This window comes from Carcharhinus amblyrhynchos, chromosome 20 (genome assembly GCF_965287045.1).
Source record: "Carcharhinus amblyrhynchos chromosome 20, sCarAmb.v2.hapA, whole genome shotgun sequence".
In the NCBI taxonomy this organism is placed as follows: Eukaryota; Metazoa; Chordata; class Chondrichthyes; order Carcharhiniformes; family Carcharhinidae; genus Carcharhinus; species Carcharhinus amblyrhynchos.
This window is the reverse complement of record NC_137343.1, coordinates 14119975-14134763: the sequence shown is the minus strand read 5'-3', so window position 1 is coordinate 14134763 and position 14789 is coordinate 14119975. Positions and strand designations below refer to the sequence as shown.

Sequence of the window (14789 nt, the reverse complement as noted above, 5' to 3'; positions counted from 1 at the left end):
CAGTGACCAGGGGCCATGGATTTAAAGTGGTTGATAAACAGCTTTAAGGGGAGATGAGGAAAAATATTTTTCACCCAGAGGATGGTATGAGTCTAGAACTCACACTTGAAAGGATGGTAGAGGCAGAAAATCTCATCTCATTTAAAAGATGCCTAGATGTGCACCTGAAGTGACATAAACTACAGGGTTATGAGCCAAATGCTGGAAAGTGGGATGAGGCTGGGTGGTTCATTCTATCAGCCAGCTTGGGCATGATGGGCCAAGTGGTCCCTTTCTGTGACACAAACTTTCTATGATTCTATGGAGTCACACGTAGGCCAGACTGGGTAAGATAACCTAATTTCTTCACTGAAGGAAATGAATTTTTATAACAATCGATGACAGTTGTCATGGTCACCAGTACTGAGATTAGCTTTGCATTCCAGATTTATTATCTGAATTTGAATTCCACCAGTTGCCAAAGTGGGATTTGAACCCATGTCCGCAGAGCCTCTGGATTACAACACTACTGTCTCTCCATGAAGAGACTTGTTGGAAGATTCTTAAGTAAAACCATATAAAAATGACATAGAAATGTCAGTTGAGCTATTCCTTTGGTATATGTTAACAAATAATGTAGGGCAAGCAGCGAAGTTGTCTGTGAGCTTTGACTGTCATTCTTCCCTACAGCTCCAGGGGGTCCAGCATGCCCCAAGATACCTGAAACAAGTGACCATTCTTTAAAATCCAAACAATAAGAGTAGTCAGTGTCCCCACTTCAATACCTCCCTAAAAGGTGACAAGATAGCAATCAGAAGTCACTGATTTGTCAACTCCCTAGCTTGAAGCTGAGGCAGCCAAAGTAGTTAGCTAATCTCTCATTGTTACATTGTCAAAACCAATGCTGGCATCATTTTGACAGCAGAGATATTAATGGAACTCTTTTCATTGGAACAAAGTCAAGAGGAGCTCCGTTATAGAAATGTCCAAAATTTGAACAATTATGGAAAGATACATCAGGAAAACCTACTTCCACTGAACAGAGTAGGTTGATAACTAGACAGCACAAATTTCAAACCATCACCAGAGAGGATGAGAAAATTATTTTTCCACAGAGGGGTGATTAGGAGGAGGAATGCCCCACCAAAAACAACAGGGGACTGAATACACAACAGCTTTCAAAAGAAAATTAGATTAATTTTTGAAAAATATTACAGTGAGGGAATTTTGGGGGAGACTGTAAGAATGGAACAAAGTCCCATTTGAATGGGATGAAATGGACTTCTGTGTTGTATAATAAATATTGTGACAGAGGAATAATTGACCTCTGCCCTCTGTCAATTATTCATGGCACTTTATATTCTTTACTTCAAAGCAACATTTCATCACTTGTTCTGGTTGCCTGTGTATTTTGAATCATTCCCTGGCTGAAAGAAAAGGCAGGTGACTTTCTCCAAGTCTGGCCAGAGCCACTCCTAAATAAGGTTCTGGGATGGATAAGTTATTTGCTTCCTTGTTCCCTAGGGTAAATTTACTCCACCTTGTACTGACAGTATAACCAAGCATAATAACACAGTGTGAGGAATTATAGATGCACATCATGTTTCACCAATTGCAAGGAAGCATGAATCAAGTCTCCTAGTAAACCAGCTAGCACTGGCTACTTATCCGGGGAGTTCAATGTTTGGAAAGAAAATGCTTAATTCGCATTCACAGATACAAGGTGGATGTACATAAACACCATTACTGCATTTGCGAGGCTGCCTGAATCGACACTAAGACATAAAATAAATAAAAGCAACAATCTGACATTTTCAAATAACTAATCAGGAAAATCAAGCAAAGAACGTGACTTCCATACCTCCTGCATTAACCGCATTCTTGCTTGTCTCTCTCTCTCCCACTCCTCTTCTCGTTTCTGCCACATACGTTGGGCCTCCTCCCTGGAATCAGAGGAATTTTTTTCAAACTTGAAAGCCCATTTGTGCATCCAACAATTTCAGTATACTATTACAATCCTGGCTGCACTTACATACTGTCACTGCAAAGTGTTGCATTGAAAATTGAGAAAATAACCTCTTCAAAGGATGCAACACTTTTAAAGTAATAACCTCCCCAATTTATTCCTAAGACTCAAATGCAACAAATCACGTTCTATTTATAAACCTTGTAGGCTCCCAATAGAAAAACAGATTATGTTATTTGTAGTCCAAGGAAGTTCTTTTCTTTTAATTAATGTTGTCATATCCTAGAAATAGAAGCATTGTTTTTGCTTCTTTCAAATGTCTCCTTCCATTGTTTAGGAGATCAAAACCATACAGACTCCATGAAATTTAAACAAAATGCGGATTTTGATTTAGAGGATTATTCGATGATAAGGCTATTCAATGTCTATTAAATACATCAGAACAGGAATTCTTGCTTAAAATCACATGTTGACTGAGAGCTCTGCCCTGGAATAACTTACATTGCTATGCCAACTCTCAAAAGACATTTCGCTTACACCACCAAGCAATTTATGCCGCTGTTAAAAGGTGATGAGGTGGACCAAGTGGGAAAAATGGTCCGAGTCAAGGTTAAGTAAAGACTCAATATTTCAATAGCTCACTGGGGAAAGCAGCAGAGTGCACTCGATTGGGACATCAATTATAATTCAAAGTTTCATTTTAAATAATTTTATTTTGCACAGAAGAGTATTATGTTAGGAAATAACAGACTACAACTGGGCAGCCTTAGCCTGGAGCACTGTCTGCAAGAAACCACGAACAAGGGCAGCACAGTGGTTAGCACTGCTGCCTCACAGCTGCAGGGACCTGAGTTCGATTCCCGGCTTGGGTCACTGTGTGTGGAGTTTGCACGTTCTCCCCATGTCTGTGTGGGTTTCTTCCGGGTGGTCTGGTTCCCTCTCACCGTTCAAAGATGTGCAGATTAGGTGCATTGGCCATGCCTAAATTGCCACTAACTGTCCCGGGATGAGTAGGTTAGAGGGATTAGGGGGCTAAATATGTGGGATTATGGGGATAGGGCCTGGATGGGATTGTTATTGGTGCAGGCTTGATGGGCCGAATGGTCTCCTTCTGCACTGTAGGGATTCTATAATAATAATCTGTTGGAAGTATTCAACAGAAAGAATGCTTATCTATATATACAAGATTTCATGCTCCTGTGATAAGGAGGGGAGAATACAGCCATCTCGTTATCGCTTTCCTTACAGTGCAATTGTTGCCATCCAAATAAATGGCGTACTATCAGCACAAATCATCGATGTCAGACCTAAATATAGTGTCCAGTTCAGCCTCCCGCTCTCTCTCCAACTGCAGCTGCTCCTCAATGACTTTCTTCATCCAGGCAGCATCTGCTCTGGCCTGTTCACGCCTTGCTGACTGCAAGTGTTGGGCCGCCTCTTCGGTTTCAATCAAGGATGCAAGAAACTGGCGATCCATCTCCTGCAAATTGAGAAGATAGAGAACAGAGAACTGAGCAATTTATACTCTACAAAAATCCATTAAAAGGTGGACAGCATTCTTCCATAAAAAATGCTTAAATAAGTCATTGACAACAGAATCACTCATCAGCACAATGATACGCACCACCTATAGTCCAGTAATCAGAAACAAAATATGCAGCATTTTGCACCACTTTACAAAAGTAGTGTTCTCACCGCTGCTCCAGACTGCAGGAACCTGAAGATTGTTCACCTACTGTTCTAGGTGAACCTACTGTTTATAGTTCGAATGGGACACTTTTTGTACAGAGCGTGCAGGAGGATTTCCTGACACAATACGTCGATAAGCCGACAAGAGGTGGGGCCACATTGGACTTGGTACTGGGTAATGAACTGGGCCAAGTGTTAGATTTGTTTGTGGGAGAGCACTTTGGAGATAGTGACCACAATTCAGTGTCCTTCATTATTGCAATGGAGAGGTATAGGGTCACATGACAGGGCAAGGTTTATAATTGGGGCAGGGGTAATTATGATGCGAATAGGCAAGAATTAGGGAGCATGAGATGGGAGCAGAAACTGTCAGATATGGGCACAAACGAAAAGTGGAGCTTTTTTGAGGAACAAATACTGCGCGTCCTTGATAGATATGTCCCTGGCAGGCAGGGAGGAAATGGCTGAGTAAGGGAACCATGGTTCACAAAGGAGGTTGAATATCTTGTCAATAGGAAAAAGGAAGCGTATGTAAGGATGAAAAACAAGGTTCAGTTGGGTCGCTTGAGTGTCACAAGGCAGCTAGGAATGAGGTAAAGAAAGAGCTTAGGAGAACTAGGAGGGGGCATGAGAAGCCCTTGGCAGGTTGGATAAAAAAAAACCCAAGGCTTTTTACTCTTATGTGAGAAACAAAAGAATGCCCAGGGTGAGGTTAGGGCCAGTCAAGGATAGTAGTGGGAACTTGTGCATGGAGTCAGAAGAGATAGGTGAGCCGTTGAATGAATACTTTTCTACAGTGTTCACTAAGGAGAGGGACCATGTTTTTGAGGAGGAGTGTGTGATACAGGCTGATAGGATGGCGGAGGTAGATGTTCTGAGGGAAGATGTATTAGCAATTTTGAAAAACCTGAGGGTGGATAAGTCCCCTGGGCCAGATGGGATACATCCTAGGATACTTTGGGCGGCAAGGGATGAGATTGCGGAGCCTTTAGCTTTGATCTTTGGGTCCTCACTGTCCACAGGGATAGTGCCAGAGGACTGGAGAGTGGTAAATGTTGTTGAAAGGAAATAGGAATGACCCTGGTAATTATAGGCCAGTTAGTCTTACTTCGGTGGTCGGTAAGTTCATGGAAAGGGTCCTGAGAGATAGGGATTTATGACCATATGGAAAGATTTAGTTTAATCCAGGATAGTCAGCACGGTTTCATGAGGGGTAAGTCCTACCTCACAAATTTGATTGAATTCTTTCAGGAGGTAACTAAGTGTGTGGATGAAGGTAGAGCTGTTAATGTCGTACACATGGATTTTAGTAAGGCGTTTGATAAGGTTTCCCATGGTAGGCTTATGAAGAAGATAGGGAGGTGTGGGATAGAAGGAAATTTGGCCAATTGGATAAGTAATTGGCTGTATCATAGAAGACAGAGGGTGGTGGTGGAGGGAAAATTTTCAAACGGGAGGCCAGTTACCAGCGATGTACCACAAGGGTCACTGCTGGGTCGTCTGCTTTTTATCAATGATTTGGAAGAAAGGGCTGAAGAGTGGGTTAGTAAATTTGCTGACAACACCAAGATTGGTGGAGTAGTGGATGAGTGGAGGGCTCTTGCAGGCTGCAAAGAGACACTGACAGGATGCAGAGCTGGGCTGAAAAGTGGCAGATGGAATTTAACCCTGATAAGTGTGAGGTGATTCATTTTGGTAGGACAAACTTGAATGCAGATTACAGGTTCAACGGCAGGGTTCTAAGGAATGTGGAGGAACAGAGAGATCTTGGGGTTCATATCCACAGATCTCTGACGGTTGCCACTCAAGTGATAGAGCCGTGAAGAAGGCTTGTAGTGTGTTAGCATTTATTAACAGGGGGTTTGAGCTTAAGAGCCATGGGGTTATGCTGCAACTATACTGGACGTTGGTGAGACCACATTTGGAATACTGTGTTCATTTCTGGTCACCTTATTATAAGGATGTGGAAGCATTGCAGAGAATGCAGAGGAGATTTACCAGAATGCTGCCTGGTTTGGAGGGTAGGTCTTATGAGGAAAGGTTGAGGGAGCTGGGGCTTTTCTCCTTGGAGCGGAGGAGGATGTGAGGCGACTTAACAGAGGTTTACAAAATGATGAGAGGGATTGATAGAGTGGACATGCAGAGACTATTTCCTTGGGGTGGACATAGCTGTTACGAGGGGGCATAACTATAAGGTTCATGGTGGGAGATATAGGAGGGATGTCCAAGAGTGGTTGGGGTGTGGAATAGACTGCCTGCTGCAATAGTGGAGTCGGACACTTTAGGAATTTTCAAGCAGTTATTGGGTAGGCACAAGCAGCACTCCAGAATTATAGAGAAGGGATAGCTCGAACTTGGGATTGGACATAGCTCGGCACAACATTGAGAGCCGAAGGGCCTGTACTGTGCTGTAATGTTCTATGTACTGCCTGGCCTTTTTGATTTCAATGTCCATCATTCATGGTAGATGACAATTGCTTCTTGATCAGCCAACAACATTCTAGTTGATTTGACACTGTTTCCAGGTGAATTAGTAGGGTGTATGAGTAACCCTACTTGAAGACTGGCATGGTGCATTTGAGCTCCAACATGTTACAACAGGAAATGGCGGATGGCAGGTCTGTACTCACAAATTCCTGCGCTGAGGATCTCCATGTCTTCTGTGCCGAGGATCTCCACGTCTTCTGTGCCATCAGTGATATTAATAAATGTACTCTGCCACTGGGAGAAATAGTCACTCTAACTGCCCTCCGCCATGTTAAATGGTCAGTTAGAATGGCAAGCAATGCATTCACCACCCTGCCCTACTCAGTGAAGGACACTGAAAGATTATAAATCATACTTCGCATGGCATGGTGGTGCAGTGTTCAGCATACTGCCTCACAGCACCAGAGACGCAGGTTCAGTTCTGGCCTTGGTTGTCTGTGTGGAGTTGGTACATTCTTCACATATTTGCATGGGTTTCCTCCAGGTGCTCCGGTTACCTTCCACAGTCCAAAGATGTGCATGTTAGGGGATTGGCCATGGTAAAAAGGTCCCTTAGTGTCGGGGTCAATGCTGGGGTTGCAGGGATGGAGTCTGAATGGAATTGTTATCGATGCATGCTCGGTGGGCCAAGTGGCCTACTTCTACACTATAGGTATTCTGATTCTATGACACTTTGAAAGTACAGAAACAAGATAAAGCAAATCACTAATTACTCCCACTTAGATTGTAATGAGGCACTGTTGGAGGATTGATAGGATAAGCTGCTCCTTAACAATTCATTTGTGTTTAACTTCTTACCACACTACTTTACATCAGTCAGAGTCTTTACTCCTTAAAGTGCTGAATCCACCAAGTGTTATTTGTTCTTTAGAGTGCTTTATCTGGTCTTTACATTGAAATTCCCCTAACTTACAAAAACATTTTTTCTTCTCCTTTTGAGCAACAGTGTCAAGTTATTTAACAAACGTGCACATTACACCCAAGCTTGAGCCTACCGTCACCTGTTGGTGTAAGTCTATTAATGAAACATTTAAACTTTTGGATGATCAGGAACCCTTACCAACTCTTCCTGAACCTGCTGTGCACGTCTTCTCATCTGTGTCTTGTATTGACGATTCAGTATCCGGCTGCAAAGAGGAACAGAGGACATCAGCACGTGAAGTAATCTTTATTAAAGGAAAAATGCCGATGTTTAAGAGTTCATTTATTGAAGGAAAAAAAAAATCAATAAACATATCAGTTGAAAAAGCCAATGCCAGAGCCCATCATGACACAAGCCGGGGCAGCATCGTAACCCATCATGCCAGGGTGGCAAGGTGGCACAGTGGTTAGCACTGCTGCCTCTCAATGTCAGAGACCTAGGTTTGATTCCCGGCTTGGGTGACTGCCTCTGTGGAGTTTGCACGTTCTCCATGTCTGCGTGGGTTTCCTTCCACAGTCCAAAAATGTGCAGGTTAGGTGAATTGGCCATGCTAATTTCTCCCTCAGTGTACCCAAACAGGTGCTAGAACATGATGACTAGGGGATTTTCACAGTAACTTCATTGCAGTGTTAATGTAAGCCTGCTTGTGACACTAATAAATAAATAAACTTTGCAGAAAGCAAGTCTCTTCCAACTCTAAGATAGCAACAATCCTCCTTGGATTTTTCTGTACCTTTCACTACTCATTACAAATTCTAACCTGAGAAAACATTGGAAATGACAATTTGAGCAGTTTCATGAAGGCTGCTTCAGAGTGGTGTATGCAAAAGAATCATAATTGAATCCAGTAGCTCAGAGATATGGGGAGAGGGAGTAGACATAGACACCTAAAATGAGCAAGAAAATGTTTGACAAAAAGACAAAGAAAGCCGCACAAACCAGATCTTTCTTTTGAAGTGTTAAAATGCACTTTCGCCTTGTAAATCACAATGACAATTTCAACAATTTACTCAAACACATGAAGCCAGAGAGTTACCATGAAACTACTACCGTCCAATGAGTTTTTTTTGACACAATAACTGTTGTATCTGTTTTATGGAATATTGATTATGTTACTTATTAAGAACCCCATCCATTTTGGTAATGCAGAAAATGAAAACACAATTGTGCAGAACAATACTGAAGAAACTTTTAAGTGGGCTGAAGAGAGAGAGTGAATACTGTTTAAACATGGTGCATTTGGAAAAATTTCAAAAAACTACAATAAGGATTGACATTATCAGGTTAATATGAATGGAGAGGCAGAATGGAATAAAAGATTACTAGGGCTAAGCATGGGTAGGGCAGTCACACGGAATGTTGTTACTCCAGTACAAAGCTGCATTGGAACTCCCCATCTTTTCACCATAAGGAAGTCACAATGTGTAAATAAAAAGCATCAGCCCACCCCAAAAATAGTTGTAACCTCTTGACACCCACTTCAAAAGTCTAGCAGCAAATGATTTGTGCCACATCCAAGGTGGGGGGCAGTGGAGAGCGTAAAATGGTACACACCTTTCAGAAATACTGAGAAATCACCAAACAAATCTGTCTTAAATAACAAGCCAACTAATGGATTGCAATCCTGCTTCTGTACTCACCCCAGCTCAGATTTCTTTCGTCGTAGCTCCAACTGCTTCCTTTCCTCTTCCAGTTCCTCCAGCTCCCATTTCTGTTTCAACAATTTCTCCTGTTCTGCTTTGAGATTCTTGGCCTGAAGAATGGCAGATTTGGATTCAGACAGATCTTCACAAACACCTACCAGCAATGCTAATGCTCTTTGCTGATCGTAAATAATTCTTGGAACAACCTTCTCAGCATACAAAGGTTTGAATTATTGCGTGAATCACAAAGCCTCCATTCATCTCTTAACATCAGGATGTGTTCACCTGCAAAAGGACTGGAATTTATACCCTCCAGCCAAGGATGTTACCATGGGCTACTAAAATGCAGCAGGAATTTTGGTAAACGCAAAACATTTCAAACACAGGTCAGGCAAAAAGAGATAACAAAATTAAATGTTATTGTTGATTAATCTCCTCATCTCTCCCGAAGGTGCTGAATTTTACACTCTTCTGGCAGGTTTTGAGGCTCGGGGTGGAGGAAAGAATATGAAGTTGCATGGACAGGATTCCCTTGGGATTCCACCTGCCTCTGAAAGGATTCAATTTTACACTGAAACAGGTATGGCTTTGGATGGGAAGCCCTCTCTTGGCCCTAATTATGCTTTTATAGCCACTAAAGACCTCTTCCCACATAGCCTCATTTTTCAGGCTGACAGGTGCCCAATGACGAAGGGTGGAAATAGAGAAAAGTTCTCATCCTTGATCTCAGGACAGAAGGTGAAGGGCTGGGAGAGGGGCGAGGAGGTGGCAATTCCAGACTCCAACGCAAGAGGCCCCTTCTAACTGGGGGGTGCTCTCCCCTCACAGTCCTGAGACCTCCTGACTTCCCCCCACCCCCTCTGACCTATTTTCCTACACTGAAATCACGCCTTGAAAACCTCCACATCCCCTATCCTCCCCTTCCCGGGAGTGGAATGGCATTGCAGTACCTCTTCCAGCCACCGTAGTGCTTTCCCTGGACAGGCTGGAGAGTTGTCGGCCAATCTGATTGGCTGACAGTTCTTCAAGGTGGGACCTCCTTCCTGAATGAGGATGGAAGTTCTGCCTGCCGCCAATCAATGGTCAGAGTGTGAAATGCTACCAGGCCTGTCAGAGTCAGCAAAAATGTGCCAAGTGTCTGCCATCATGAAAATTAGGCCCTAGTGTAAACTTTCTCAGAAATCATCAAGCTACAGGATCTATATTTAAGAACAGACACAGAACTTGTCCAGGAACTACAGACCAGTCACTTAATGTTGCTGTAGAAGAAATAATGGAATCCTTAATAAGGGAGAAAAAAGATCTAGAAACCAAAAGTAAAAAACTGGGTGCTCCGGTTTCCTCCCACAATCTAAAGATGTATGAGTTAGGTGGATTGGCCATGCTAAATTGATCCTAGTGTTGGGGGTGTTAGCAGGGTAAATGTGTGGGGTTACGGGAATAGAGTCTGCCTGGAAATGTGGTCAGTGCAGACTCGATGGGCTGAATGGCCTCCTTCTGCACTGTAGGGATTCGATGATTTTATGAAAATAATGAATGATCAACATCAATTTTAAAACAGAAATTTTTGCTTGGCCACGGCACTGAATACTTTGAAGAGCTAACAGAGATAATAGGCAAGGATAATGCAGTAGATGTAATCTATCTAGACTTCCAAAAGGCCAATGGTAAAGCACCATATAACATGAAAATGGTTGGAGCATGCAGAGCTGGGGACAACTAACAGAACAAATAGCTGTTGGCTGCAAGACAGGAAGATCAGGATGTCAGTGATGTGACCATCGTTGCTCTCAATTTACAAACAATTTAGATTTTGGAATCAAAAACACAATTTTTAAATTTACAGACAGCACCCGGAAGGGTGAGTTGTGGGCAGAATCTCAAAAGGGGTTTTCCCCAGCGCCTTTAGTCCCTCTCACACGATTTTCCAGCAATAAAGCAAATTAGGAGAGACGGTCAACATTGCTCCTGTACCCATTGCACAGCAAAATGGTGCTCAATCCATTGTCATGCATCCACTTCAATTTATACACTTCAGTAGGAAAGCCACAATGCACTATTTGATTGGATCTGCGCTTTGCAGAAACCCTAGAGATGGATCTCTAGCATAACTCCTCCCTTTTAAACTAAAACTATTTATTCAGGCCTCAGCAAATCGGTTCTTACCTCAACCTCCCGTAAACGCAGTTCCTCCATTTGCTGTCGCAGAATTTCGGCCTGCTTGATGTCTTCCTGTCTTCTCCGCTCCTCTTCCTGCCTGATTCGTTCCATGGCCTGTTTTCTTGCAACTTCATATTCATTTTCTAATCTTTTCTTCTCCTCCATCTCTGCCTCTTCTTTCTAAATTTGCAAAAGCAAGGAAGAGACAAATAAGTTTGCCATTCGTGTTTTCTCACCGCCCTTGCAAAATTCAGTGAGAAGCACCTCTCTCGTGGCTGTCCTTAAAACCCACCTTTGACCAAGATTTTAATAAGCTTTACTGGCACCATGGATGAGGTATGAATAAGATTACATTGTTGTAAGGGAGAATCTCCTCACTTCAGCTTTGAAAACAAAATGAATTTGCGCAGGTTTAGTAAGGTCATAACCTGCAGGCATTTGGAGAATATATTGAAACTTGACATTCATATTGTTCTCCTGCACAAGCAAGAAGTATAAGACTGTGATCTCATTGTGGGAGCTTCCAGTAAACGCTGTATGGGGCTGGAATGTCTCTTTGTACAAAAGCTCAACATGAAGCTGGTCCCAAAGAGAGGGAGTGGCTTCAATTTTCAGCTTTACTGGCCAACCTTTGGTTGGAAAATGCATTCAGAAACCAAGCCCAGACACTAAGGAAGGGAAAAAAGATCCACACTAATTTTTTTTGAGGGAGAAATTTGAAAGGCAGTCAGGCCCAACAAAGGCCAAGAATAGTTTACTAGAATGCTACAGGACTTGCTGGTTTGAGTTATAAGGAGAGGCTGGATAGACTGGAACTTTTTACTCTGGAGCGTAGAAGGCTGAGGGGTGATATTATAGAGGTCTATAAAATAACGAGGGGCATAGATCAACTAGAAAGTCAGTATCTTTTCCCAAAGGTAGGGGAACCTAAAACTAGAGAGCAAAGGTTTAAGTGAGAGGGGAGAGATACAAAAGTGTCCAAAAGGGCAATCTTTTCACACAGGGGATGGCGAGTATCTGGAACAAGCTGCCAGAGGTAGTAGTAGAGGCGGGTACAATTTTGTCTTTTAAAAAGTGTTTAGACAATTACATGGGTAAGATGGGTATAGAAAGATATGGGCCGAATGCGGGCAATTGGACTAGCTTAGGGGTTTAAAAGAAAAAGGGCAGCATGAACAAGTTGGCCAAAGGGCCTGTTTCCATGCTGTAAACCTCTATGACTTTAGTATAAATGCAAGAGGCTATTTGGTTTAAGTTAACCAAACCAACTTGCAAATGTAGGGAAGAAAAGTATTTTATTATTTTGTATTTTTACTCAAAGATAGGTTATATAGAGACAAGTAAACAGTTGTAACTATTGCACTGTGTGCTCACATGCTGTGACATAAAGCAGCTTAACCATTCACATCTAGCCTTATCTCACCAAGCGTTTGCTTCATCTGCAATTGAAAAGATTCCAGAAATCTAGAAGATACAAATATCCAATGCAGATAACAAAAGAATACCATTATTACTAGGTTAAGTTATTAAATTGTTAGATATTGGATAATGTATGTACACCCCCAAGCATAAAACACTTAGGCTACTTAAGGGAGTGACTATCACCACTGTACCTGACAAAATATCGGCAGCAAGGTCTTAAATTTACAACCAGATCCACAACCAAAATTTTGTGTCAACACCACTGTAGGAGGTTTGATGATCTGAAAGTTCAAAATATTGTTTCCTTACCTGCCGTTTCTCTGTGACCTGTGAAGACCAGCTGTCTGTCACGTGCATCTTGTGCAATTCTGACTGGATCTGTATCCGAAATAAATAACCAAAGAATAGGTTGATAGTCAACAGCTCCAATATTACTGTATCATGTGGCTACCAGAATGATCAATGACAAACTCAAGGTGATCTTGATCCTCTCTCACCGAGCTGTTCTTAAGTTCCTACGGGATTACCATTTTAAAGAGAGCTCCAAAAAGTGCTTTTTGTGCAACAGGCTCCTGTATCAAACTAACCAGGATCACTAACTATGGTTCCCATTGCTAAAATCTGTTCTGCTACATGTACAGTTTTTCCAAGGTTATTTTCAGAGCACCTCAGCGCAAATACTGGGCTTTCTCAGGTTCAAGTGAATTCTCACTTCAAACAATGAAAAATGTAAAGGTCTGGCTATCCCAGGCTGCTACAAGTGACATAACTTCATTGCAAAAGCTACACTGACTCTCCCGTTACAAACTCCACACAAAGTCAGAAAAATTGGCAGTATGGCACTCTGAAAGTCCGGTACCATGCACTCAGTGCTGTCTTTCATTATAAGCAATACAGGGACCTAATTTTAAACACAAAAAAAGTTCATCGTGATGAGCAAGAGCCTGACTGAAGAGACAGGACAGTGAAGCTGAGCTAAGATTGTTAAAAATGATATGTAGAATGTTTTGACCAATTCTTTCAAAGCTTCAAAAGATAGCAACTGAAGCCCTCACTCTGATCACTAACCATTAACTCTTGCTGGTAAACGTACAGGGGCGGGGAGGGGGGGAAGGGAGGAGAGACACACACAAGATAAGGAAAAGATCAGTGGTTCACTATGCTACACTATCCCAGAGTTGATAAACCTATCAAAACTCATTATCTTGGCTCGAAGGTGAAGAATAGTAAGTTAGGTGAAACATGGCCAGTGCAAGCGACATGAAAAGTTAAATTTATTAGTCACAAGTGGGCTTGCATTCACACTGCAATGAAGTTATTGTGAAAATCCCCTAGTTGCCACACTCCAGCGCTTGTTCAAGTACGCTGAGGGAGAATTTAACATGACCAGTGCACCTAACCTGCATGTCTTTGGACTGTGGGAGGAAACTGGAGCACCCGGAGGAAACCCACGCAGAGACGGGGAGAACGAGCAAACTCCACTCAGACAATGACCCAAGCTGGGAATTGAACCCAGGTCCCTGGCACTGTGAAGCAGAAATACTAACCACAGTGCCACTGACATGAGTGACTTCAGGGAAGACCTGGGGGAAAGCTCTTAAATAAAACCAATGTCTGCAAGGGTTGGATGAAGCTTTTACACAGTTGCTATTAGCTCCCACAGAAGATGGTGTACATCAGCCCACACTAGGTTCCACGCTAGATTTGAATGAAGGTTCTGATGCCCTTCCCCTTACAACCACTTCCTTTTCTGCCAAAAGTGCACCTTACTGCTTGGTCTTGAATCTTGCACAAGGAGCTGGAGTCCATTTGTTACATGCAGTGCCATTTTGAACTATTTGGATGTATCAGATATATTTGTACTGAGATCTTTATTGCATTGAAAAAATGCCGATTGCCCTTTCTCAGCATTGCCACAAATGACTATGATCAGGTTGAAGCTGCTATCCACCAAGACCACCAGATATAGGCATTAATTCACTACTGGACCAAAACAAGCCAGTTCCTCCTCCTCTGCGAGACAGCCTCAACTCACTTCTTGCAGTTCTTTATTGTTCCTCTTCCAGTGTTCATGCAACAGCTGTTCAGCCACCTGAGAACAGAGGCACAGAAATGTTTAGTGCAAAATGCATCATGTCTCAACATAATTTTCCATGGTCAAATACATTTGTAATGACAGCTGCAAAACTAAACTGCTGGAAAAGAAAGCCTAGATTAAAGGCAATGAAGATTCACTGGCCTGATTCCTGGAATGAGGGGATTCTCCTATGGGAATGCGGGGGGAGGTGCAGTTGAGACAGAAGCTTAGCAGTGGTGGAGCAGGCTTGAAGGACCGAATGGTCTACTGCTGCTCCTATTTCTTATACTCTTTTTCTTACACCAGTAAGAAAATCAAGGTACGAGTTTATGTGAAAAACTCCACTTACTGTCTCAGAAGTACCACAATTATAGCAATTAACATTAACCCCATATTAAGCAGCCAGATTAGTTAGCAGCTGCAAGATATTAATATATATATATA

General features: G+C 42.4%; 1 protein-coding gene across 2 annotated transcripts in view; it reads right to left on the bottom strand.

The window, feature by feature from the left end:
- The window catches only part of tchp (trichoplein, keratin filament binding), a 33871-nt gene that overhangs the window by 12046 nt on the left and 7036 nt on the right, over window positions 1-14789 (bottom strand). For both annotated transcript variants that reach the window (XM_080208108.1, XM_080208109.1), the window contains exons 4-10: window positions 14304-14360; window positions 12578-12646; window positions 10853-11026; window positions 8684-8796; window positions 7182-7248; window positions 3253-3425; window positions 1841-1922 (exon numbers count right to left, since the gene is read on the bottom strand). In XM_080208108.1, the coding sequence (XP_080064234.1) occupies window positions 1841-1922; window positions 3253-3425; window positions 7182-7248; window positions 8684-8796; window positions 10853-11026; window positions 12578-12646; window positions 14304-14360 (735 nt within the window). The remainder of the gene's footprint in view (window positions 1-1840; window positions 1923-3252; window positions 3426-7181; window positions 7249-8683; window positions 8797-10852; window positions 11027-12577; window positions 12647-14303; window positions 14361-14789) is intronic.